Source organism: Acomys minous (genome assembly GCF_964271855.1).
Source record: "Acomys minous genome assembly, chromosome: 1".
NCBI lineage: Eukaryota > Metazoa > Chordata > Mammalia > Rodentia > Muridae > Acomys > Acomys minous.
The window spans coordinates 17,502,561-17,529,114 of record NC_140483.1 but is presented as its reverse complement, the minus strand read 5'-3'; the positions used below and the strand labels follow the sequence as shown (position 1 = coordinate 17,529,114).

Here is a 26,554-nt window from a genome sequence, read left to right as displayed (position 1 = left end):
TGGGGCAGTCACTTAGGAGACTGGTGAAACCTGCCTGGGCTACACAGTGAGAAACCCTGCCTCAACAAAAACAAAAAGAAACAAATGGACATAGCAGGCCAGGCTACAAAGCAAGCATCTAACCCAGCAGCAGAAAGGGCTAGGGGCCCTAAAGCATGGTCAACTGGGCAACGGTCTGGGTCACCCCATGCAACTCACTTCTTAAACACCAAGTTTGAAGTAAACTTCAGAAATAAATTAGCCACGAAGCCCAAGGTTTGGGGGAGATGCTATGGTAGGAGTTAATGTGGGTCAGTAACATTGGGTTGTAGCCAAGAGAGCAAAGAGACAACTCCAGTTCCTAGGGCAGTCACAGATCCTGAAGGGCCACAGGGGTCATAGTAACAGGTAAGCAGGCAGAAAAGCTCAAGCTGTGGTTCCAAACTGAGAACACTGCCTAGACATCCACGTTCCCTCCTGGACTGAGACGACAGTGGCTGTGCTGCTGACGACAGAAATACACATCAGCAACTCCCGGGACACGTGATGGCAGATTAGGCAGACTACCACTGTTTGTGTCTCTGGGTAACTGTGTGAAAAGATGAGGCAGCACTGAAGAATGTTACTCCAGTAGACAATGTGGCAGTGACAGACTCAGGCCAATACTTACCGCGGCACCAGAGTACAAGACTTGAGCAGGATGTGTGCGGCAGTCAAGAAACAGCATGTTTACCCGAAGCACACCCGAATGCCCATTGCAGAGTGACAACCACCTCTTTGCTCTAAGAGCAGATGGCTTGTGATCCTGTTTTGCCTCACATGCTGTCATCTCAGGAGGTTGTCTCCAGTCAGAGGGGCAGCAGGAATGAACAGGAAGCCCAGGGATGGCACATTCCTAGCCGGCCTGGAACTTGCAGGCACCGAGAGACTGAGAAATGCATTACCTGGAGCTGCGCTCATGGCAATCCTGCTGCAAAGCTCCATCCTCTCACAGGATTTTCTGCCCAAGTTTATTCACTTCTGTCTTCTGAAACATGGCATGGTTTGTGCTGACCCTTCTTCAGTCACCTACTCTTTTAGGTGACAAACCCATGTGTGCCTAGGGATCTAGTATACAAGGCAGCTGATGCTACCTGGCTATCCTCAGAGACTGGGGAGGGTATCCCTACCAGTCACTTTCAGACCCAGTATCAGCTTGCTCAGTTGGCTGACCTCAGCTCTAATGGAGACCCTCTGTCTGCTGGGTCATTTGACGACAAGCGTTGGTAGCTGACAGGTGTCCCAGGTCCCCTCTGGAAGAGTCTGGGAACAAAGCTCCCCTGGGCTCTGAGAAGTTACTCATCACTCACCTCATGCTGTCCTGCCTTGCCACTTGCCATAGCCCTGCCTGCATTCCCTATGTGGAAATCATTCTGCTCATACAGCAAACAGTTCATTAAAATTCATACCACGCTACTCATGCATGGCAACATCTACCTGAAATGCACACATAACATTAAAGGGGCGGGGGATATTTCCAATATGTCTCACTCAGGCTCCCAACTGAGAAATCCTTCCCCCAGGCAGCAGAGTCCTCGCTTGGATTCTAGCTCAAGCCACTAGGGCTGAGTGGGCCCTGGCCTGTGCTCCATCATCCTGGCCCAGTGGGAACTACAGTTCTAGGACTGCCAGAGATAGCTGCCTCCTCATTGTGCTGTACTGTAGCTGGTCATCTGCCACGGAAGGCACTGCAGACCTAGGCAGACACTCTGACATACCCAGTGTGGCGTGAACTTGTGTGCAAGCTCAGTGGTAGTCACCAGGGAATGGTGCTCAACACTTTGCTAACCCTTGGCTCTCCACTGTACCAACAAGCACAAAAATCTTAGAAACAAGGCCTCAATAGCATGGATCCTGCCTTCCAGCATGTAGTGACGCATCTTTGTGAAAAGACATCTAAGTATGTTACAAGCAACTGCAGGTAACAGAAGCTTGTTTGTATGATCCTAAGTCCACACACGCAACTTTTGCCCACCATAATGTCAGGTCAGTCTACTGACAAATAGTTTTGCCATGCTGACATAATGTCAACTGCTCATGGGTATGGGTATACACAGGCCTGGAATACAGGCTGTGTTCAGAAGGAAAGCATGTTAGTGCATAGTCTGATACTCATAAACAAAAGGGGCTTTGGTCTCTGGTGGAGGGAGTGAGGCACAAATTTTTAATAATGTTGGCTAACATGTGATTTTCACATTTTTAGCAACAGAAACCTTTTTTCCAAAGCTTCAGTAACAACAGCTGACCAAACCAGCAAATGAGAAAACAAATACCCATGATCTATTTAAACTTACTTTTTATTATCATTTTTTCCAGTTACCCAGCATGCCACAATCTGATTGCTGACCTGGATGAAACAGAGTGAAATAAATGATTTACAAAGAGATATTTACATTCATCTGATTTGTACTTAATGTGCCACAGTGCACCGAGACCTCCCCAGGGAGACACCCCAGGACTCAGGGGGCTGGTCTTCATGCCGTGCTCTGTCCCTGTAATGCAGACAGGGCTGCTTCAGCATCAACTGGCTAGGGCTAGTTGGAGTGTGTGCTCAGAACAGTCAAGTCACTGATTTATGGTATCTCTACTCTAAAGTATGCACAGGGATTAATAAAATGACCTTTCTAAAGACTTGAGTTGTTCTGTTTCCTTTCCATTTTGTAGCAGTGACAAACAAAACACACCAAAAGGCACATGTTTTAAGTCAGCCAAAGTGTACTGAAGACCAACTCTCCTCCTGCCCTCCCGTCCTCCCCTTGTGATAGGAAGATCACGTACACCTTCAGCTGGCATCTGGTGTCTACCATGGAACTGTGTGCACTCAGGAAGCACTCTGCATCACTTTCCAATCTCTGAACAACATAAAACAGCCCCCTCCCCCCAAAAAAAGGCATCTTTGGCTCGATGGTGTCAGATTTTTTTCTTCAATAGCAGTATTTGAGAGGAGCCTAAAAACAAGTGTATGTGAAATTAGAAAATTTACTTAACAGTATATCAAATATCTGTACACAGATCATATTTTTAGTCTAAAATAGTATTTCTACTATACAGTCAAGCCCTCAAATGCTTTAAAGGAATACAATCGGACACTGGAAGGTCTGGGGTATAGCTCAGTGGTAGAGCACTGGCCCAGAATGTGTGAGGCCTGGGTTCCTTCCCCAGCACCACAAGACAAAACAAACCAAACCAAAGAAAAAAAATGAAAACCAAAACAAAACAAAACCAAACTGGATGCTGAGATGGTTATGGTGTTTGACAGTGGGATGAAACACTAAGGGCAAGGCTGCATGTGGGACAAGCCAAGCCTCACCACCTTTGCCAGCCAGCAACCCAGCAGCCCAGGGCTCTTCAGCAGAGGCCTGGTTTCCACATGCTCAGCCTGCCCTTCACAATCATGCAGCTTAGGCCATGGAGGTGGTGGCATGGCACTGCACGGGCCATCCTTATCTCTGGGGCATGTCAAAGGTGCAAGCCTCAAACAGCAGAACTTCTGAGTTAGAAGTTCCTGGTTTTTCACCAAATGTGCTAGACATAAAGTTGTCACATATTTTAACTGTCTTCAATTCCGTTTTATGTATACCATGAATAAATTATACAATATTCTAAAAATAGCACCTTTAAAGAGTTGTAGAGGTCACTTTATTTCAGCCTCTTGGATCTGTCAACCCCAGTTGATTTTGAGGACAGCACATGTAAGGATGTCCCCAGATTTGGCTGTGAGAAATACATACGCAAGCCTAACTGGTCCCCTTCACTCTGTTGAACTCACAACAGCAAAGCCAAGTTCTACAGTTGTAGCTTATGAGGTAAAATTGGAAATACGCCCCATCCATGATGATCCAATGTAATTCAGACGTTCTAGCCACTGACCACTCATGTCTAAGTTATAAATTGCCATGAAGGGTTTAAAGATACACTTGCAAGGAAGTGTGTGGAGCAGTGTGCTATCAGGAAGACATTAGTGATAAGCTGCATTCCTTGAGAATTCTGGGCCCATACCATTTCTTATTAAGACCTTTAGGGTCTGTGGCCTATTCTGTCTCTGGCATCCTAGTAGGTGTGCCTTGAAACCACTTGCTGGTGGCCAGTTACTCCACTCCTAGCCCTTCATCAGTTTATGCAAGCATGCTATTGGCATTTTGCTCAAATAAAAATATCCCCGTATGTGTTTTCTCTTAAAAGGAATTTACCTATTTTCCTGTCACACCTTCATACAGGGTTAGTTAGTATCAGCTGAAGCTTTTTTTTTCTCCAAAAAAGAACAAAATTTAGGTTTCTGAAATTACAAAGCCATATCCAACAACAACAAACAGAGAACTGGCAGATTGACATAGGGCTTTATTTAAGCTGTCTATACGAAGAAAGTAATGTGTGTCCCTATTAGATGCGTGTGAGATACTAAGTGTACAAAACCAGATTTTTTTGTAGTAATGTCATACCCTGTGGGTCATATACGTAAGGAAACAAATGTCTGTAGTGTAGCCAGCAGTGACAGTGAAGACAGCATCTGTGTTCACAGGTCTGTCTGCTTCAAACCCTTAACCAGGTGACCAGAACCAGAAAGTCAAAATATGTCACAGACTACAAATCTACAGGGAGGTGACTCGATGACCAATTCAGAGGTTTCTTTTTATTTAAATAAATACTTTACATTTCATGCTTGCCTGTAATGCTCTACCAGGATCAAGCTAAGGGAACTGTGATGGTAGACAGCACAGACAGTAGCAGCCAAGTGTGTACACTGAGGTGTGGTGGAGACCCTGCAGGTAGTGAGGGGAAGAGAAGCATGTGGCTCCAGCAGGAAGTCAGCTCTGAGAAGCTGTGGAGGTCAGATGGGAAATGGAAGAAATACTGGAATGATGCTCTGTCATCAGTGAAGAAAGCAAAGCTGTGAGCAGCACTGGCAGCAATCTGAGGGGAAGTGGCTAGTTTCGTCCAAGACAGCCTGCATGATGACAAGAAGTCAAGCTGGAGTTGGTAGGAGCTGGAATCACGAAGGCAGAACTGCGTGCAGACATGATTCCAGGTTTCAGGCCATTTCAACTGTTAGAACCCTACAGTGTAGGCACAGGCAGCATAAAATCTCCTCTCCACACCTGTTTTACTTCTGCCATTTAACTGACATCCGGGGGTGCAAGGAAAGAATTCTCAAAATCAAAGCCAAGAACACACCTTCCGTGACACTTGGGGAATCCAGGGATGGGATGAATAACCCCTTGAGTGGCTGGGGACCAAGGGCCAGGTGTGAGGGAGTGGCCAGCCTGAGGCACTGTAAGTGCCTCCTCATTAATCTTTACAAAGTATCCTTGGCCAAGGTCATGAAATTACCTTAAGACTTGGGAGGAGAGACAAAACCAAAGAAGCTGTGTGCTTAGTATACAGTGTCTGCTCCTTCTGGGGGCTCAGCTTGCTTTTCTTCCTCTCACGTCTCTTTCTTACAAAATGGATGCAAGGTAACATAAAGGACATACCATCTAATCTACCTTCTTGTCACTGTGAAACATTCAGTATAATTCTAAGTAGGAGGAAAGACTACAGATGTAAGAATGAACGTCTGTTTACTTTAACTTCCTACTCCATTCTAAGGATAAACTTGCCCAGGTAGAAACATGAAAAATTAGGACAAAATCTCTGTCTGAGTCCGTCTTAGCTGCCTTAGTAAAATGCCCTTTGCGCCCCAGCAGCCCCAGTGGCCACTGCCAGCAGCGGCTCTGCTTCCACAAGTCTGAGCCTAGAGGCCAAGACATCGCATAAGAACATGACTTCCTACTCAAAAAGACAACGCGATTAAATGACTATGCCACACTGTGGTCTTCCGTTTGGGAGCTGTGAGCTAGTAACCAGAGTACATTTCCATGATCACTCCATGGAGCAGGTGCTCTCCTGCTTGCTGCAAGAAAGGCTTTGATCCTTGGACTTCATAGTCTGCTTTGGAAAATGTCAGCTCCTAGCACCAAAGGGTTTAATCTGAAGATCATCATAATGAAGGAGAAAGATGAGGTTTGCATACATGTCCCCTCTCAGTGAGAAGTGTTTGGGATTGGGAGACATGAGTATGTACAGAAAAAGAAAAGCTAGAGGTGTTTTGTTTTGTTGTTTTCCCTGATGGCTTGATTCAGTAATGAATGTACCTTGATAAGAATAAACACACCAGCTTCTTGTCCTTTACTTCCTAACTGTGTGACTACTTGTGATGTGTTCGTTTTGCCAAGTAAAGTTCACTTCTTATCGTCATTTGGGTCTCAGCTTTCCCCATTAACTTATGACAGGCCATACTCACACACCCACTCAAGTGAGCAACCATCAACATCCATTTGCTCCACCAACCCCTTGGCAATGGGTAGTTGGGGATTTTCTCATTTCAGCACCAAGGGGTTAAATTACAGCATCTCTTCTCCCAAAGATTCTCACCAGATTCTAACCAACAGATATCATCCCAAAGCCTTACCATTTCCTTACATAGGAGAAAAAGTGCATGATTCTAATGGGCGTGTACATTCCTTGCACATGGGTCAAAAGAAACCGCAGTCAATGACCTGTGAGTTGGAGCTGCGTTTGCTAACATGACAATACAATTCTTATCACTAAAAAATAAATACTACTGTAATATAAACAAAATCATAAAGGACATTCAAAGTTTTAACATCTGAGAAAAAGCTAATTCACCTATAACTGAAAATAAACACTTCAAAACTGGTAAGGCAAACACCTGTTCACCTTGGTGTATAGGTTTTGGCGGCAGCAGGATCATTACACTGTCTACATTCTTCAGCCATCAGAGGTGATAAAGAGCAAGAAGGGTAAAAGGTTGCCAAGCCCAGGGGAAAATACTCTCGGGTACAAAGTGGATCCTAAGACCCTCCAGGTGACTCTGCGCCTTCAGTACTTGGTAGAATAATGTCTATTTGCCCATGAAGTCTGGGCATCCATGGGTGACACTGGACTTCTTCCACAGTATCTAGCAGGATTTTTTTTTTTCCCAAAAAAAGTGTATCTCCTCAGCCCTTCAGTCCTCTCAGCGCTTCCTAAGGCTTTCCGGGCAAATGTCAGTGATGCACACTTTATGCACTGGTCATACATGTGTTGCTACATTCTTACATATGCACACCACCACCCTTCAACAACTGCTTGTTCAGGAATATAAACTACATCTTCTTAGTCTAGTTAGTTCTTGATTTATCGCCTAGAAAATTAAAAATGTACCTAGAATCAGTGTGTCTCATTTAGCCTTCACTGCTAGGGAAAAACAAAAACTGAAAGATGACACTTGATGCACAAACAAACGATGGGCTCATGACTCCCAAAGATTGTAAAATTACTTCTGAAAGTTGCTATAATAAGACAGTAGCAGCAACAGCATGAGACCTTAGACTGAGATACAATTTCATGCAAAAACAAAAACTGGAGTGTCTGTGTCTATGTTTTCATGTGGGTGAGAGGTGGTGAGAGGTGAAGACCCTTGGCTGGTCAGGGATGTCAGAAGGTGCCCTGCTAACTGTAAGAGCGAGGACTGGTGGAGATGTCCAGGAATCATTCTCAGTGGCAAAATCTAAGATGACAGTGTAGAAACATAATGACAGAGACTTATTCTCGTCCACTTGCAGAGTAGGAGAACTGCGGGAAATGTGGCCGCCGCTCGTTGTCCATGCAGTCCATGCCATCTTCATCATCTGTGGGCAGCAAACAGCTACTGTCATTTATATTGTGCAATATTACTCTGATATATACATTTACAGAGACAGTACGTCCCATAAACTTCTCAACAAAATTTAGTTTAAAAAATTATGATTTCTAGACGCACAAGATCTACAAGAAAATAATATTATAAAATCATCTCTAAGTCATCAAAATTTCGAGATTCAGGAAATTTTCAAGAATCTTTGCATTTCATGGAACCGTGAAGTTCTAAACGATACATAGTTGATTCTAGAAGAGCCCGTTAGGTCTCCAAAGTGCTTGTAGTTTTCCTTCCTGGTGACCTAGGTATGACTGCAAACCAATCTTCCTAAGCAATGTGAGCCAATGTCTACCATCGATTAACTCACTATTCTCATTTCTTGTGGTAAAAATGAAAAAAAGAACAAAATAAAAGATGATAAAGAGGCAGCAGCATTCAAGTTGTGGCTCATCAGAAAAACAAGAAAGGATTTGCAAGACTGTGGCAAGGTGGCATGTATGCACACTCCCCTCTCTCATCTCCCTTTCCTGTCTGTGACAGGCCACACAGACCATGGCTCTTCCTAAGTGGTGTGTCACTGGGGTACACATAGTCACATAGCTCTTCCTTGGGTATGACCAAGTACTAGAAATCTCCATCTAAGCCAGTCCTGCTCATCTCCAAAGTCCATTGCATACTCTCCTGTAGTCAAGATGACCCGGTCAGCACCCCTTCTAAAAAATGGTTTGCGTTTACTACTGTATATGTGCATGTACATGAAAGGGGGGAGTGTGTTTATGTGAAACACATGATCTAGAGGAGGCTCAGATCCGTTGTGTGCTGCTTACATAGCACACATATACACTTGATACAAGCTCACGTCCTTTGAGAAGGAACCTCCATTGAAAAAATGCCTCTATCAGACTGGACTGTAGCCAAGTCTGCAGGGGCATTTTATTGATTAATGATTGATGTGGGAAAGGTCCAGCACACTGCGTGATGTCATCCTTGGGCACATGGTTCTGGGTTATTAAAAAAGGCAAGCCGATCAAGCCACGGGGAGCGCTCCAGCAAGCATGGCCTCTGCCTCGGCTCCTGCCTCTAGGTTCCTACCTTAAGCTCCTGTACTGACTTCCCTTTGATGATGGACTGTGTAAGACATTGTAAGACAAATATTCTCTCCATGTTGGTTTTGCTCACAGTTTTTAATCATAGCAATAGAAACAAATTAAAGCACCCTGAAACTAGTTACAGATTGTCAGCCCCCCCCCCCCAGTGTGAGGCTAAGAATTGAACCAAGGTCCCCTATAGGAGCAGCAGGTGTTCCTAATGACTGACACATCTCTCTAGCCTTATAATCATTTTTTTCAAGCAAAATATTTCCATTTCCTCAAATTCATTAAGAGGGATATTCCATTCTTTTTGTTTTCCAGGCTCCCCAGGTAGCACTGATTTCAAGAACATAGGCTATACTGCACCCCATAGGCTTTGCCTTCATCTGAAATAAACATTTTTTTTTTTTTTGGTCTTTTTCTTGTTCTCTTGTAATGCACAGGGATATCAGAAGTGAGTCTAAATTAGCATTAACCTAAATTCTTCAGGTCAAATGTACCAAAAACAACTGCTGCAATAGTAAGAAACACTCTACACACACACAGTTTGTACAGGACACTATACAAATTCTCCTCTGCAAAAAGACCATTGCCTTGTCAGCATCTGGTAAGCAATCCTAGGTAGTGCTGAGGTAGATTTGTACATATGGGCTCAGAAGCAAGCCAATCACATGAACCTTCTAGATCAAATTCGTTAGCTGTTTAAAAGATGGGAAGGGTTGGAAACATCTTCTACTGGGTCACCCAGCATGATCTCTATAGAAAAGTCAGCCAAAATAATATTGTTCCAATTCTGACATGTGTCAATCACCTCTCAAAAACAGTTTTCCCCGCTAAAGCTTTGTTTTCAGACACTATGTATGAAAAAACTTTGTGCTTTTTCTACCCCAGAGAGACAACAGGGATTGCCCTGGTTCCTAGGCACAGAAGGGTTTTACATGAGTCTTGCCTTGGAGCAAGGGGGTATACGGCTGGGTGCCCCTGTCACTTGAGTAACCCTCAGCACAGTTCTGAGCAGGAGCAGGTCTGAATGGACAGTCTGGCTGTGCGGCCCACACATCTATCTTTAAAGCCACTCACACAGCTCTTGTCTGGCCCTCCCCAGGTTGGTCACAATGGGGCTTGTTCTCTGACAATGTCCAACTGAGGCAAGAGAGCAGCAAGCTCCCTGGGCACTTGTGCTACCTTGGCAGGGGGGCCGCAGTGAAAGGAACTTGGGGACATGACACCTAGTCAATTTATGTAACCCTGTTCCTATTCTAGAGGACCATGCAGGCACAATGACACCAATAATGAACATAACGACATTTAAATGATCAACCTACAGGTCTGTATCTGAATCTCTGCACACACGTAGCCCCCAGTGCCTGCTTTTCTCAGAACATTTAACAAATGTAATTAGACAGTAGCAAAAGAGATCAGATCTCTCACAAAGAAACTTTCCTTTTCTGTGAGTGGAAAGCACAGGACCATGGATGGATGTAATGAAAGACAACACATTCTAAAAAATCTGTTCAATTAATTAACACCAGTTAGGACAATCTGGCATATTGCTGCAGCTGTTTGTAGAAAATGGAACATTTTGCTTTTTTCTTAACTGCTGATTTAGTCTTAAAAAATAATTAAATTTTTTTTTTTTTTTGATTTATAAAGCCAAGGTGACAAGTGGGAAGACAACTGCTAACAAATGGCATCCTGTGGACTTCGGAACCAAATCTTGGTGTCTGAGCTGAAACAATGGTTTCAAGTCTACCAGAAAAAACCTACTCTCTGTGTATACTGTGTATACTGCACTCCATACGGGAAACCTGGAATCTATGAACTGCCAAAATGAAAGCTTTTCCCTTGGCCTCAGAACCAAAAACTGCATCCAATAGCCCCTGGGACCCCCTCTCCAACAGGGACTAGGCCAGAAAGCGGTTTAGCCATCCTATGACTCAGCTTCTCGTCCTAGAGATTCTGAAGGAAGAGAAGGAGCCCGAGACGTATACTCCCCTGAATCCTAGTCTATGGCATGCCCTGTCAGGCCAGGCCACACTGGGTGGGCTCTTGTTGCTGCAATGTCAGGATGCAGCAGCAGAGCAAGGTCACTACTTCTACAAAGTCACATACACTACTACTGATGCTAACTTACAGGCGTCATCACTCCACACATGAACCTACCATCCTTCCAGGACTAAGGCCTATCAACCTGGCCGCATGAATGAAGATAAGGAGAGGATTAAAGTTAACACACACAAAGCACTTCTCATCACCGTTTCAGAGGTTTTAGGGACTGAGAAACAAACATACAAGTTCTCCTTGGGACAGCTGCCATAAATATGTGGCTGACTAAACTACTACAGGAGCACTTTTAGTAGCTTCTAACTTCACCTGGGTGACACGCCATAGAGTTCAGGGACTTACTATAGTGGACCCATTCCTCAGTTTTCCTGTAAATCATAAGGCCCAGTTAGCACACCACGTGGAGTCCTCTGGAGCCTTCCTCTTAAGAGCTGGCTTGTCAGGTACACTCCAGAGAGACATGGCCACTAGAGATTATCCCAGAGTCCCTGTGCCTCCATGTCAAGCAGAGGCATCTTATCTCAGAACTAGTAAGTGGCAGAGATGAGACAGGAAGCAGGATCCCCAGCTTGCAGTCTACGCTTCCATACTTTGTATCCTGCAAACTGGAATTTGACTTTTAACTTTCTGAAGTGAACAATCTACTCATGACACTTCATTTCCAAGCCCCACTTATTTGTATTTTTTTTCTAAAATCACATATTCAGCTGTCTTAAAAAGAATCCTCACATGCCAAAAACTTCCGTTTAAGAATCATCTTGAAGAGGCTGAGACTGAGGAAGCAATATGTCTTGAGTCAATCTTGGTGTGAAGGCCCAGAGACGTTATTTCTAGATTCAGGAGGTTGAGGCATTAGGATCCTGTGATTCCAGAACAGGCTAGACTAGCAAGATTCCCTTCAATGTCCTTTCCAAAAAGACACCAAGATCTTCCCATCCCACGGGAGACAGTGGATGCCAACTGGGAGGAAAGACAAACAAAAGAAGCCCAGACAGCCAAAGGCAACTGTGACTGTGAGAAGAGCAGGGTCTGCTCCTGACCCTGACACCCTCAGGATCTGGTCATATTTTATGTTCACTCACTTAATAAATACTTGTAAATACTTGTTGGTATCTATCCTGTGCCAAGCATCTATCTGGGACTGGTGACAAACAGTTATTAAGTCATGAGATCCTTTCAGTAACATTTTTACACTGACAAAAATAGAAAACAAGTCAATGAGAAAAACCAAGTAAAAGCATCCTCAACACAGAAGTGTCACAGTAGAATGGAGCTCAGTCTTATTTCCCTGCTCCTTGGGTTAGGACAACAAAGGTGGCTCTCTGGATAAGACATGGATGCCCACTGAAAAGGGAAGGTACTGGAGAGCTGCAGCCTGGGCAGTGGTGGCCTGCACGGAGCCAGCCAGCCTTAGATCCAAATGGTAGAGCCCAGCAAGAACTCAGGGTGGGCATTTTTCTTGGTCTGTTCAGCCACCACTGGGGTTTCCCAGTATTTTGAACAATTATATTGCTACATCCCATGCCAAGGCCAGAGGCCAAGGCCTGTGCCCATAATTTCTCCTCATAACCCTTAACTGACTTCCTGTAGCTCCACAGGCTTTTGAACAGTCTCTAACTTCTTAGTGATACTAAAAGTCTGCCACATAGTCTATGTAGCTCCCTTCAGCACGTGGCCATCTTAGAGCATGGTTGGTCCCAGCTGAGATGCAGAGCCCTGCTCCCAGCTGTATGTGATTCACTTATAAAAGGTAAGCACTTCTTCTCATGACTCTAAAGGCATACAAGAATCTGGAGTGCACATATGTACACACGGACATTTCTCCTCAGGGCACGCACTCTCCTGGGTGTAGGGCTATAGGCCCTAGATAAGTCCTACTTAGTGTTTCAACAATAAAATTACTCCATCGTGACCACTACAGGACTAGCCTTTCATTGTCTGCTTCACAGACATTCAGTGTATAGGAGCAGTATCAACCAACAGTAAAGAAAAATATTAAAACAAAGGAAAAGGAAGGAAGAAATGCTAAAGGATGTATTCCTGGGACTCTTTTACCTTTCTAAACATCACTGCAAAATTCTACCTTATCCTCATTCTCCATCAAAACTTACTTATTTGTGGCATTTCTTGGAGAATGAGGCATATACAAGTGTCCACAGAATGACATGAAATGGTGTAGGAAAACATAGCCTAATGCATTTTTAATTGAAAGTATATGCATACAAATTAATAGAAAATGGTATTGTCTTTAACAGTATTATTGTTAAAGTGAAAGCTAGTTTTAAAAGTAAAGTTAAAATGACTAAGTAAGGAAGAGGCAGAACTAGCGTAATTCTGATGATAGGATGTACGGGAACAAGGGTCCAGACCAGGGAATGGCCCTGCTTCAGAAATAGCCCAATAGGCAGCAAAGAGCTGCTAAGACAGCAGTGAGGAGTACACCTGTGATTTGGCCTCTAAGTGTCCTACACAGAAAAGGTCTGTTCTGTTGCTCTGCTATTCCCTCATGGAGAGCTGTAATTCTTAACAGAAATGGATTAAAAGTCACAAGTATGTTTAATCTTTAGCAAATGATTCTGGAGACTATTTTCAACTATTTTAGAATGTTAGCAACTGTTTAATAGATTTACTTACATTTTTCAGGTGGTGTTATTGTAATAGTCTGAGCTGTAAATTCCTCATCAAAGTATCTTGTGTCTGTCTCAGACGTTACTTGAGGCTTAAAAGGAGGTACAAGCTATAAGAAGAAGAAAATACTGTCAATGGATTTCAATTCAGGAAAAGCTACTTTTAAGATATGATTAGATACACTAGCAAATAGTGAAATGAATGGTACAAAAGACTAGAAGGCTGAGTCACTGTATAAAGCGGACAAGGTGCTTGGCTTCCTATCAGTAGTCTAAAGATAGAATTGTAAGGTCTTCGTTTCTCCATAAAAACTTGGTTATGCAAGACAGAGCAGTGGGGAAGGCATAAAGCAGGCTGGGAGGAGAATACTGTACAGTCTGTCTTCACTGTTTCTGACAACTGGTATAGGATGTTGGGTACCTGGCTAAACTGTGGTTCTTCCCAGGGCAGCAAGAATGCAAATTTGCTTGTTGTTCTCTCCTTCTTTCCTTGAACTTGGCTCAATGGTTAATATTAAGAATATAACTTAGCTGGGAGTGAGGATAAGCTCTTGTGACCCCAGCACTCAGATGGTTGAGGCAAGAGGATCACAACTCCTCCTTGGCCCAGTAAGGCTTCAAAACCAACAAAGAAGAGCAAAAGCCAACTATCACAGCTCTTCTGTAATCACAAACAACCACCTGCCACCTTTATTGTAAAAAAAAAATTCTCTTTTTGGAACAAGCATTGATGCCTACCTACCCTTACCTTCGAATCAGACTTCTTAGCAATCCTTGAAGCTCATGAAAAACTGCATCCACAACTTTCACTCCCTCCTCACCAAAAAAAAAAAAAAAAAAAAAAAAAAAAAGTGTCTTGAAGGAAATCTGAAGTAATTATGCTAGCCTTGACAGAGCTAGACTGACTCTATTGGGTCAAAGCGGGGGACGGGGGAGAGGGGGGATGGACAGGGTGGGAAGGAAGCCTGCAGTGGTTGCCAGGTAGAGAAGCATGACCCATGGTGCCCTGTACTGACTGTGAGTGAACAGGGCAGTGACAGTGTTCTCACTTGTCAGAGCTTTGACCCCAAAGGGCAAGACAGACATATGGGTTTCCTTCTGAATACAAGACACACAGTCCCAGGACTTGTGAGTCTCCTCAGAACAGAATATAATTCTTACAGAGATAAGAAAATGACAAACAGGATGAAGAAATTGGCATGTTTTGCCCAAATTTTACAGAAAGAAACATACACTTGGATTGATAGAAATATGTTTTCCCCATTCTCACTGTCATTAAATCTATGTTAAAATGTTTATACTGTAGACAGATTCTATTTTTAAAAGTTGGAAAATGGGGTATGTTCTCCAACACAGCGAGAGCAAGCAAAACAACATTTTCAAGCAGGTTTAGTATAGTATACATACTTGTAACCCTAGGAGGCAGAGGTAGGAGGACCCTCAGTCTGAGGTCAACCTGGGTTACAAAGCAAGTTCTAGGCCATTCTTGACTAGACAGAAGACCCTAGCTCAAAGAAATAAAAATAAATAAATAGTTTTACCCAGTATTAGTCAAAACCAAAGTCAAGATATTCATGATAAGATGCATTACACTCCACTCACTGTAAGAGCAGGAAAAAGAGACAGTTAAATATAAGCATCTACAGAGAGAAACAACATAAAGATAGAGACGGTTGTAAGGAAAGACTTGAAACATTTGCTACAATATCTCATCAGAGACGCCCCCTCAGCAGTCTCAGTGGTGCTGTCACTGGAATTTATTATAAATTTACAGGGCTTTATTTTGCTTTAAGTGACAATGGAATAAAATTTAATTTTTTATTATTAAGGAATGAATTTTGTTCTTCTCCAAATGTGCATATTGGGGATCTTACGCCTACTGCCTCAGATTTTAACTGTACCTAAGTAGAGCTTTCAAAGAGTTATTGTCCTTAAAGTGGCTTTCACCCATCCATTCCTGAGTGTCTATAGTGAGAGGGATTTAGCAGAGGCAGATGGATCTATGTGAGTTCAAGGCCAGCCTGGTTTACAGAGTCCAGGACAGCCAAAGCTACACACAGAGAAACCCTGTCTTGAGAAACCAAAAAAAGAAGGATTTGGGACACACAAGGAAAGACATGAACTAAAGAAAGACCATATGAAAATCTAAGAGAAAAGAACCAAATGTAAGCCAAAGAAAGATAATGATGATGATGATGATGATGATGATGATGATGGTGGTGGTGGTGGTGATGATGATGATGATGATGATGTAGTATCTACTTAAATTTTGGCCTTTAATCAATATTATCACACCATCTTTGTTCTTCTCTAAGCATTTCTTTTAAGACATTCCTGTATCATTTTGAACAGTGTAAATCCACCCTTTAAAAATGGTAAATACCAACAAATTATAACACCTAACTATAAATTAGTTAGCCTTTATGTGCTAACTCAGTAAACAGGAACCATGCTATCAAGTATAAACTTGATATATTTTCCCAACAAATGCACTGCACTTCAAACAGATCTTTCCTTGAAAGTGACTGTGTTTTTAGAAATGTTCTAACTGATGGAAAGAGCACATCAAGATTCTGGGCTACTGCAGTGTGAACCTAGAACATCCACAGAAGTCATGTGATGAAGTCCTTGGTTTCAGAAAGGTGATGAACTTTTAAGAGATGACCAGGGGGATCTGCTCAAACTATTGCCCTAACCAAGGACAGTACAAGTAGTAAACATCAAAGCCCTTCTTTGATCTACCCAATGGACAGGACATTCTCTACAGTTATGTGGAGGGCAGGGACTGACTCTGACATGAACTCTGGTGCCCCATATTTAACCAATTCCCCTTGGTGGGGAGGCCTGATGGCACTCAAAGAAATAATAAGCAGGCTACCAAGATGAGACTTGATAGCCTATGACCATATAGTGGGGGAGGAGGTCCCCCTCGGTCTTAGACCTAGGGGAGGGGAATAGAGTGAAAACGGGAGGAAGGGAGAAATAGGAGGATAAAAGTGATGGGATAACAATTTAGTTGTAATCTGAATAAATTAATAAAATTAAAATTTAAAAAAAGCTGAGCTGGGTATGGTGGCACAGGTCTTTGATCCCAGCACTCAGGAGGCAGAGGCTGGTGGATCTCTATGAGTTCAAGGCTAAACTGGTCTACAGAGTCTAGGACAGCTACGGCTGTTATGCAGAGAAACCCTGTCTCGAAAAACAAACAAACAAACTACCACCAACAAAGAGAGATAGATAGATAGATAAAGGGGCGGGGTGGGGGGTGGGGGTGGAGAGAGGGACAGACAGACAGAGACAGAGACAGAGATGCAGCCTGGCTTTGTCGTACATCCCTGAAGACTGTTCTTGAAGGGGACCACAGAGCTACGTTAGAGCTGTTTTCTTCCTCTGATTTCTCCTCCTTTGCTGCTGTAAGCAAGCAGCTTGTTTGCCCATGCACTTCCCACTGTGAGTCCCCATGGGTCCCACTACAAGCCCAATATAAATGAGGTCAGCCAGTCATATGTGGGAACTTACAAAACTGAGAGTCAAACAAGCCTGTCCTCTTTTTGTGCTGAGTATCTTCATTATTTTGTTATTATAGTAGACAAATTAATTGTCTCTTTGTGTTAAAGACACTCACTTCAGCTGATGGAAAAGGATGTTTACAGTTAGGCTTACTTGTGCAAACTTTAGTACATTTAGTAGTAGGAAAAACTCCAATTCCCTAAATTCTTCCACACTGCTCTCCCATCTATCACACACTAATTCACTATCTTTCTAAAATAAAGTATTTGTGTCTCTTTACAGTATGAGTAGAAGAATAAAGAAAGATAAATTTTTTAAATTCTTGGGAGTAAATCACACTCCATACTTCCCCTGGGGCTGGGAATGCAACCTAAGTGTAGATAGGACAAAGATCTTTGAAAGTAAGTCTCCCCAGACTTCCCTTAACAACAAATCACTTATTACCTGTATGTTGAATTTTTTATCCATTTATTTTAATTTAAAGGCTGTCATGCTAAAGAAATACTGAGTATTAGCCGAGTGGTAGTGGTGCATGCCTTTAATCCCAGCACTTGGAAGGCAGAGGCAGGGGGATCACTGTGAGTTTAAGGCTAGCCTGGTCTACAAAGTAAGTCCAGGACAGCCAAGATAACAGAGAGAGACCCTGTTTCGGAAAACCAAAAATAAATAAATAGAAAGAAAGAGAGGGAGGGAGGGAGGGAGGGAGGAGAAAAGAAAAGAGACGAGAAAAGAAAAGAAAAGAAAAGAAAAGAAAAGAAAAGAAAAGAAAAGAAAAGAAAAATAAATACTGAGTATTGCTGGCTCTTTCTGTGAGAGACCATGATTATAGTGTCTTATCTACCTTACAACCTGTGGCAATCTCAATCATGGGTTAGTATACATGAATGCTGGGACATATACATTTGCAACAAGAATGTTTAGTGCTCTTAGATTCAGTAATCTGATTCTATATCCTTATCTCTTTAAAGCAATATGATGTAGTACCTAATCTTATATAGGAATTCTGAGTTTTTTTATCCTTGTTTCTCATTTTAAAAACTTACTTTATGTTTTGTGTATATTTCTATACATATACTGGAAATAGCAAGAATATGGAATATGTATACATAAAATTAATCCATCTACATCATATAATATTTAACTATGTTTTATGCAAAGCTCATTTTTGAAGGAGTGAAAATTTTAAAATAAGTGTATTCATTTTTCTGTAACCATATAATATTAATTGAAGCTCACAAGTCTGACCTCAATCCTATGCAAAACATATCAAGTGAATCAAAGCCTATACCATATTTACACACCATAAATATTTATAAGCCATAAACTAGAACCACCACAGTAGGTATTTGTTACACCAAGCACTTCATACACGTTAAATCCGAAGAAAAAAGAAAACCACAAATTACAGCAGAAATCAATTACTATAAAATAGACAATAAGCAAAAGCAAAAATATTAATTTTTAATAATTAGTAAGACTATAGGATGTTTCTATTTGTGCTAAATAAAAGCACTTCTATCAGCTCTTTTTGCATTTTAAGTATATCTTCACATAAAGATGCTATAATTTGGTATAAAATATGTTTTCACTAAAGATTATACTACTGACATTTATACCTGAAACATGTCACTTGTTTCATTTAATATCCTTGTACAAACATCTGCTCAGAGCTACAATACTGCTTCCTATTTGCACTGCTCTGATACTTGGTCAGTAAATGCTTCTATTCACTCTGATTTTTGCCTAGATTTTATTTTAGGTGAGCCTCTTATAAGAAGTAATCTATGTACATTTTGTCTGTAGGCATTTCTTAAAAGCTTAAGCTATTTATATATTATGAAGTAACACATGTTAGTTTTGACAGCTGTCTGTCCTTTTACATCCTATGTAAAATGGCTCATGACCAAAAGGCAGCAGTAATTGTGATGTTAGCTATCAGAATGCCTAGTACATATTTGGAATGCATCTTTCTTTGAATAACATTTAAAAATGAGCCATCATTTGAGTGTGACAAGAAAAACACTAATTTGACAGACCCTAAGCCCCATTTTAGCGTTTCATTTCTGTTGGTACTCCTGGCATGTAAAGCAATCACCCTCACTAACATCTACACGGCTGCTCTCACTCACTCAACTCCTCAACCACAAATCCTAACTGAGTAGCACATACCCTGCCTGGCTCAGAAAGCAAAGTCCCACTCTCACATGGACATTTAACAACGAGTCTGGAGATGTTGCAATGGTGTCTTCTCAAACCAAGCTCCATTCTTGACCATGCATGGTTCTCAGTATTTAGTGCCACTGCTCTGCACTCTCTTTCTCCACTCCAAACCTTCATTTCCCACCCACTTGATCATCTTTTCTTCTTGTAGAAGGAAGCATCCTCTAGCTCTCTAGACAGGTGCATTCGTTCCTGTTCTCACTCAAATGTTGGTCCCTTAGACAATTTCATCTTGAATTAAACACTCTTTCTCTTTTGCCTTTCTCCTTGTAATTTTAGACTAAAAACAGTTCCTATTTCTTTAAGTTACCTATAAAATCCACACTTCTTTCTCCTTCTTTATGCCTTCATTCTATTCTACAAGGCCCCTGCAAGTTAGCATCACTGAGGCAGACTTTTAACTGGATTCTTTTCTAGACTTTTCTCTCTACTGCTATACTAAGAAACTTGAAAAAGTCCCCATACCGCATACTATTTCCTTATGCCAAACACAGAAACAACGCTGTTCAGAAAGTGTGCTATATTAACAGGCACATATCCACTGTTTACATCCAGTCTCCTTGCCACTAAGGTCAGGCATTTATATTTATAAATTATATATATTATATTTATATATTTTTGTCATTTATTTATGTATTCACTTCACATCCTGATCCCAGCCCCCTCCCTCTCAGTCCTACCCTCCCATTCTCTTCCCCTTCCACCCCCCCCCCTTCTCCTCAGGAAAGGGGAGCCCCACCCCACCCCATACCAACTTGCCCTGGCATATCAAGTCTCATCTAGACTAGGCACATTGTCTTCCACTGAAGCCAGACAAGGCAGCCCAACTAGGAGAAAGTGACCCAAAAGCAGGCAATAGAGTCCATGTCAAAACAACCCCTGCTGCCATTGCAGGGGACCCACATGAAGAGGCAGCTGCCCATCTGCTGTTTATGTGTTGGGGTCCTAGGTCCATCTATGCTTGCTCTTTAGTTGGTGGTTCAGTTTCTGTGAGCCCTGCATATCAGTGCTTTATCTTTCCTTAAATTGTTCTTCCTTTCTTTCTTAAATGTCTTATTTCCATTCTTTTCAATGTTATATTTCCTTTAATTTTCTTTTCTATGAATGTTTTCAAAGCCAGAAAGTTCAGTGCCTGAAGTGTAGAGCTAAAGTCAGCCCTAGAGTGCAGGCTAAAGAAACACAACACCGGGTAGGCGCATGGACCTGCAGTAAATGGTGACTTTATAGACATTTTAACCATTTATAAGCATTATTATCAAGAGTGCAGAGGTGCAGCCCTGTGATGGAGAGAGTACCTAGTAAGCATGTAGCCTAAGACTAAGCACTAGCATGGCAAAGATGAAAACAGTTCTCTATAAAGCAACAAGTCTAGTTATCAGATGCTGTGGTATTATTGGATGAAAGGAAAAAAAAAACCTTAGAAAATGGAAGCACAGAACTGGTGAAGGGAGGAAAGTCTGCTGCTGTATGTGATGTAGTTCCAGCTAACAGGAGACTGGGGGTGAAGCAGTCACTGCAGTCTACCCAAAGAAAACAACAGAGATAGTGAGTAAGCGTGTAACGGTAACAATGAACCAGAAAGACTCACAAAGAGAAATGAAAAAAAAAAATCAACCAGACAACTATGTCAATTAAATGAAAACAGCTAAACATTACATTTTAGTAAGTCATGTTATCCAGTGAATAAGGAAAAAAATAAACTACATGCTAAATCTACTTTCTTACCATTCAAATAGATAAAGGTAAAATGATGAGAAAAGATCTCCCTCCCTCTCTCTCTCACACACACACCTATATACTTAATTAGAGAAAAAACAACAATAAACAATCCCACTGGCTAAGGAATAAATTCACCAAGCTACAGCAATCCTAAATTTAAATATACCGCCGACAGTGCAATCTCAGAATACAGAAAATGGCCTGGATATGCGGCTCAGCCGCAGAGCATTGGCCTTGCACATGTAAAGCTCTGAATTTGAGTAGGATCACTGAATAAAATTAAAAAATAAACAAAACCAAAAAAGAAACACAAAATTAAAAAGATGTTTACAATCGTGGCTGAAGATTTCAACAACTGCTTGTCAGTAGCTGATAGCACCAGTACACAGAAGGATGCTGACGACATGAAGTGCACCATCTGCCACCGTAACAGAACATGTGTCCCATATCCATACAAGCATCTTGGTAAAAACATGTTATAGAAGAAAAGCAGAATCTGTGTTTTCTTTTTCTCCTTCCCCTTCTATCCCTGATAATTTAAAGTTTTTTTTAAAAACTTTATTATTAAAAATGTCACAGAAAAAAAGTCACACAACAAAATTAACCAGATGCAGAGGCAGCTCAATGAACTTTTATATTCAGAGCAATCACTCGGTTCTTCCTCACCTCTAATATTTAGCTATTTTTTCTCTTTTCTACATGTTATATAAATAAAATATTTAAAATATTTTTGTTTCAAAATGTATTTTAAAACCAAAAAACAGCACAGTGGTTCTCAACCTTCCTAATGCGGAAATCCTTTAGTACAGTTCCTCTTGGTGTGGTGACTCCCAGCCATAAAATTATTTTCATTGCTATTTCATAACTGCAATTTGCTACTGTTATGAATCAAAATTTAAATATCTGTTTTTCTAATGGTTTTAAGTGATCCCTGTGAAAGGGTTGTTTGACCTACAAATGAGCTGCAGTCCACAGCTGAAGAACCACTACCCTTCCCCAGGTGTGATGTCAAATACAAATAGCCAAAACACTAAGAATGTAACATGTATATAATTCCTGATTGTATCATGGTTCTTCTTGCTATAGGTACTTTATTGTATATATGTGTAATAATATAAATGTATACGTAAAAAAATTTAAAATGTTAAAAAAAGAGCCAGTACCCTAGAGAAAAACTTTGGGCTTAATTAAGTAATATGTGAGTAACAACAATAACAGTAAAGATCTGAGAATAGTAATCATAGTTTCAACCTAAAGAAACTAGAGAAAATACAACAAAGTAAACTCAAAAGCAGAATGATGAAATAATCAAATAAGGTCAGTGATACAGTACAATGGCAGATTACTTCCCAAACCCACCTAAGTCCTTGGGTTCAAGCCCTAGCACCCCCAACACAGACAGACCGACCGACAGATGACAGACAGACTGAGACAGAATAAAAAAAATTTTAAATCCTAAACAAGCCCACAATAGAGAAAAATCAATAAAAATCCAAATTAATCTGTTTCTTTAACATCTGAAGCTGGGGGATGGGAAGACGGCTCAGTGGTTTAGAGCAGCGGCTGTACTCATACAGGACTCACAACCATCTGTAAAATTATAACCTCCATGGGTAACACACACACACACACACACACACACATACACACACACACACACACCCCGAGTACATGTACGTGCAGGCAATAAACTCATATACATAAAATAAACAATTCTAAAAACACCTTAAACCCTGAGGCTGGACTATTAGTGCATACCTGTAATCCAAGTACCCAGGAGGCTGAGGAGGGAGGAAGGTGAATCTGGGGCAAGACAGCCCATATAGGAAGATGCAGTCTCAAACAGCAGCAAAGAGTATGTTGACAAAAATCACCCTAGCAAACACCCCGCCAGAAAAAAAAAAAATCTCACCTAAGGGTCCTAAAATGATCAGAATCTCCTACAACTCAGTAGCTTTTCCCTTTCTGCAAAAGGGAACAAGATACCATCCCAGAATAGAGACCCAGGTCTTCCAACTTGGTTCCTGTGTTCTACAGTCAGTTCAATTTTTTTTCTTTTGTAAAAAATGGTTTAGATCTAGTTTAAAGATATTAAAGATGTCATATCTGCTTTGCCACAAACGTTTAGTAAAAGGAAGAGACAGACAGATGTTTGTGAGTTTAAAGCCAGCCTGGTTAACACAGTCAGTTCCAGGTTACCCAGAGATATATAGTGAAACACTGTCAAAGTATTTTGTGATTAGAAAAATAGGCATTAATTATGAACTAGTATATGAAATAATAAACACAAAGTTTATTAGTGAGTAACAAAATGCCAAGCTTAAAGATGAAATACCTAGTTATGCATACGTTACATTTAAATTTTTGTTACATTCACTTATTTGAGTGTGTGTAGCTGGGTCTGCACCCATCACCTCACATGTGAAGGTCAGAGGACAGCTTGAAGGAGCAGGCTATCCCCTTTCACCATGCGCACCATGGGGACTGAACAAGGTCAGCAGGCTTGGGGACAAGTGCCTTTTACCCACTAAGGCTTGTAAAAGTACACATTTTAAAGATATAAGGACCCTGTAAAACTTTTCAATTTTATAGTTTATTTCATAATTCCTATTTCCAAAACACTAGACTTCTTACTTTGTTAAAATTGCTACTGTTACCAGAGTTGGAGTCTTAATTATTTGTGCTATATGAACCCAAAAATGCAAAATTGAAGGGTGTTGTGGTAAGGTTGTTCCTGACTATGTAAGGCTGTCTGAAAATACCAGCTCCCAATCTGATAAGCAGGACGCTAATAAAAGGAATGAGTCCATGGCAAATCTACTCTTCATAGAAATGTCCTTGCAGCAAGCTTTACATTTATAAAATAGTTTTTTACATAAATTATATGAAGTTACATTTTAGCAACTTCTTTCCTTGTACAATTTCTATCCTCACAAGTGGGACACTTTGTCATCTTAACTGTAAGATGATCTCTTCTCTGAACATATGGAGTCCAGGAGACAGGCAAGGCATGTCTTCATGGATACACTGCTTGGCTGCAGCCACTCAGTGTGACCATGTGAACAGTACTAAGGAAAGCGTCTCTACACAGCAGTTTGCTCAGAGGCCTGAGAAGCCCCTTCTGTAACAGGCTGGAAGTGCAACTATGCATCCTGAGCATTGTTTGAAAAGACATGTTTCCTTCTTCCCAGCTCTAATTGTTTATTTATTGTGCACGTGTGGTGTTTGGGATGAAATGCAGGCCCGCATACACACTAAGCAAGAGCCCTGCACTAAACCACACCCTCCCTCTTGTTCTTAGGAAGAAGTACTTTATGAACAGGGCGTGTATTTGAGGGCTGATGTTAAGTTGAACTTTGTAGTGTAGAGACATGATGAGGGTGGAACAGGGCTCACAGAGGCGTCTTAGGTACGCTTGCATCTCATAAGGATCATTCTCAGAGATACAGAGTGAAGCAATTGTCTATATGAAGTCAACAAACACTCTAGCACCTCAGAATGCTCTTGAAGACTCAGAGAAGCTATGAAGGACCTAGTACACACTGTAGTGCTTTCACGTGTTAGGAACTCAAAGTATGTGAGTTTGGTGAAAGATTTGAGCAAAGTGTTTAAATGGACAATTATTTTAAATGCTTAGTTACAGGCATGAGAAGAAAATCATATTTCTCCCTGCGAACAGCATAACACGTAAAAAGCTACACATGGTAGCACACAGTGATGCCTCCCAGCTAACGGACAGACAAGCAGTTCCCTAGGCTCACAGCGCAGCTAGGCCAGCCTCATCAGTGTGCTCCAGGGTCAGTGAAAGAGAAGGCACAATGTAGCTGACCTCAGCTGTACTCCCTCGCGTACACACGCACACATAAAACATATGCAAACACTTAAAACTCAAAGTCAGTATCCGTATGAACAATATCTTAAGGCCAAGTGGACTAAAACTGATGAAGGCAGGCATATGCTGGACATGTCAAACCCAGCACTGTGAGGACCAGACTAGACAGCCGCTACACTACAGCTGCAGGTCGGCCCAGAATGCACAACAAACTCCAGAATAGCCTGAGCTAAATGTGACACACTCTTTCAAAAAAGGGGACAAAAACCAACAAGAAAAATGCACATTACAATCAAAATACAGAGTTGGTAGTAATAATTTTTATGAGAGATGTTATGTTACGAGCAACAGAAAGAATTGAAATGAGACCTTAAAGATATTACTTTGTTAAATATCAAAAACTATTTTTCTGTATATTTTTCAACATAATTTAAACACCAAAGCAAAACAGAAAATATCATCACATCATTGAAGTCTATGACGCAAGTTTCTGCTGGGTGAAGACTACCGCACACCTTACCTTTTTGTCATACACGTCTTGCCAGTTTATTCCAGAAAAGAAACTATGCCTCATGATCTCCTTTGCATCATCTGGCCCTCCACCAAGGCTGTGAGGATAGAAAAAAAATTAAACGAATGTAAAACATTTATATAAGTCAAACAATAAAAAAGTGTGTAGATAAAATTTAGTGTTTAATTAAATTTCAAAATGCATAGCTATAAAAACTAAACTTTAATAGCTAACTTTTCCAAACATGCTACTAAATAAGAACTACCTTTAGAGGAAGGTAAAGGACAAAAGCTTGGAGAGAGACCTGTAGAGACAGCGCCTCTGGCACTTGTGAGAGGGAGGGTAATCAAAAAGTGGCCGAAGCTCCCACATGCAGTGCAGATGGAAGACTACATGGACAGCACCGCGCATAAGGGAAGGAAGCCACTGCATACGGGAGGGAAGCCACTGCATACGAGAGGGGAGCCACTGCATAAGGGAGGGAAGCCACTGCATACGGGAGGGAAGCCACTGCATACGGGAGGGGAGCCACTGCATAAGGGAGGAAGCCACTGCATACGGGAGGGAAACCACTGCATGAGGGAAGCCACTGCATAAGGGAGGGGAGCCACTGCATAAGGGAGGGGAGCCACTGCATAAGGGAGGGGAGCCACTGCATAAGGGAGGGGAGCTACTGCATAAGGGAGGGGAGCCACTGCATAAGGGAGGGGAGCCATTGCATAAGGGAGGGGAGCCACTGCATAAGGGAGGGAAGCCACTGCATAAGGGAGGGAAGCCACTGCATAAGGGAGGGAAGCCACTGCATAAGGGAAGAAGCTACTGAATAAGGGAGGGAAGCCACTGCATAAGGGAAGAAGCTACTGAATAAGGGAGGGGAGCCACTGCATAAGGGAGGGAAGCCACTGTATAAGGGAGGAAGCTACTGAATAAGGGAGGGAAGCCACTGCATAAGGGAGGGAAGCCACTGCATAAGGGAGGGAAGCCACTGTATAAGGGAGGAAGCTACTGAATAAGGGAGGGGAGCCACTGCATAAGGGAGGGAAGCCACTGTATAAGGGAGGAAGCTACTGAATAAGGGAGGGAAGCCACTGCATAAGGGAGGGAAGCCACTGCATAAGGGAAGAAGCTACTGAATAAGGGAGGGAAGCCACTGCATAAGGGAGGGAAGCCACTGTATAAGGGAGGGGAGCCACTGCATAAGGGAGGGAAGCTACTGCATAAGGGAGGGAAGCTACTGCATAAGGGAGGAAGCTACTGAATAAGGGAGGGAAGCTACTGCCGCTG

The 26,554-nt window shown here is 41.9% G+C and overlaps 2 protein-coding genes across 7 annotated transcripts in view; one reads left to right on the top strand and one right to left on the bottom strand.

Moving 5' to 3' along the window:
• The window catches only part of SDCCAG8 (SHH signaling and ciliogenesis regulator SDCCAG8), a 204,073-nt gene extending 193,609 nt beyond the window's left edge, over positions 1 to 10,464 (top strand). For 5 of the 6 annotated variants that reach the window (XR_014774790.1, XR_014774791.1, XR_014774792.1 and 2 more), the window contains one exon: positions 2,335 to 2,649. Coding sequence is in view for 2 of the 6 variants with exons in the window: in XM_084758219.1 (XP_084614345.1) it covers positions 2,335 to 2,364 (30 nt within the window). In the remaining 4 variants the exon portion in view is untranslated. Of the gene's footprint in view, positions 1 to 2,334; positions 2,650 to 10,440 lie in introns of those variants that run through there. The other variant, XM_084758220.1, reaches the window with a different exon arrangement.
• Positions 4,629 to 26,554, bottom strand: part of AKT3 (AKT serine/threonine kinase 3) — a 212,387-nt gene continuing 190,461 nt past the window's right edge. The window contains exons 12-14 of the mRNA XM_084758568.1: positions 25,280 to 25,367; positions 13,486 to 13,588; positions 4,629 to 7,688 (exon numbers count right to left, since the gene is read on the bottom strand). Coding sequence (XP_084614694.1) covers positions 7,603 to 7,688; positions 13,486 to 13,588; positions 25,280 to 25,367 — 277 coding nt within the window. The 3' untranslated portion in view covers positions 4,629 to 7,602. The remainder of the gene's footprint in view (positions 7,689 to 13,485; positions 13,589 to 25,279; positions 25,368 to 26,554) is intronic.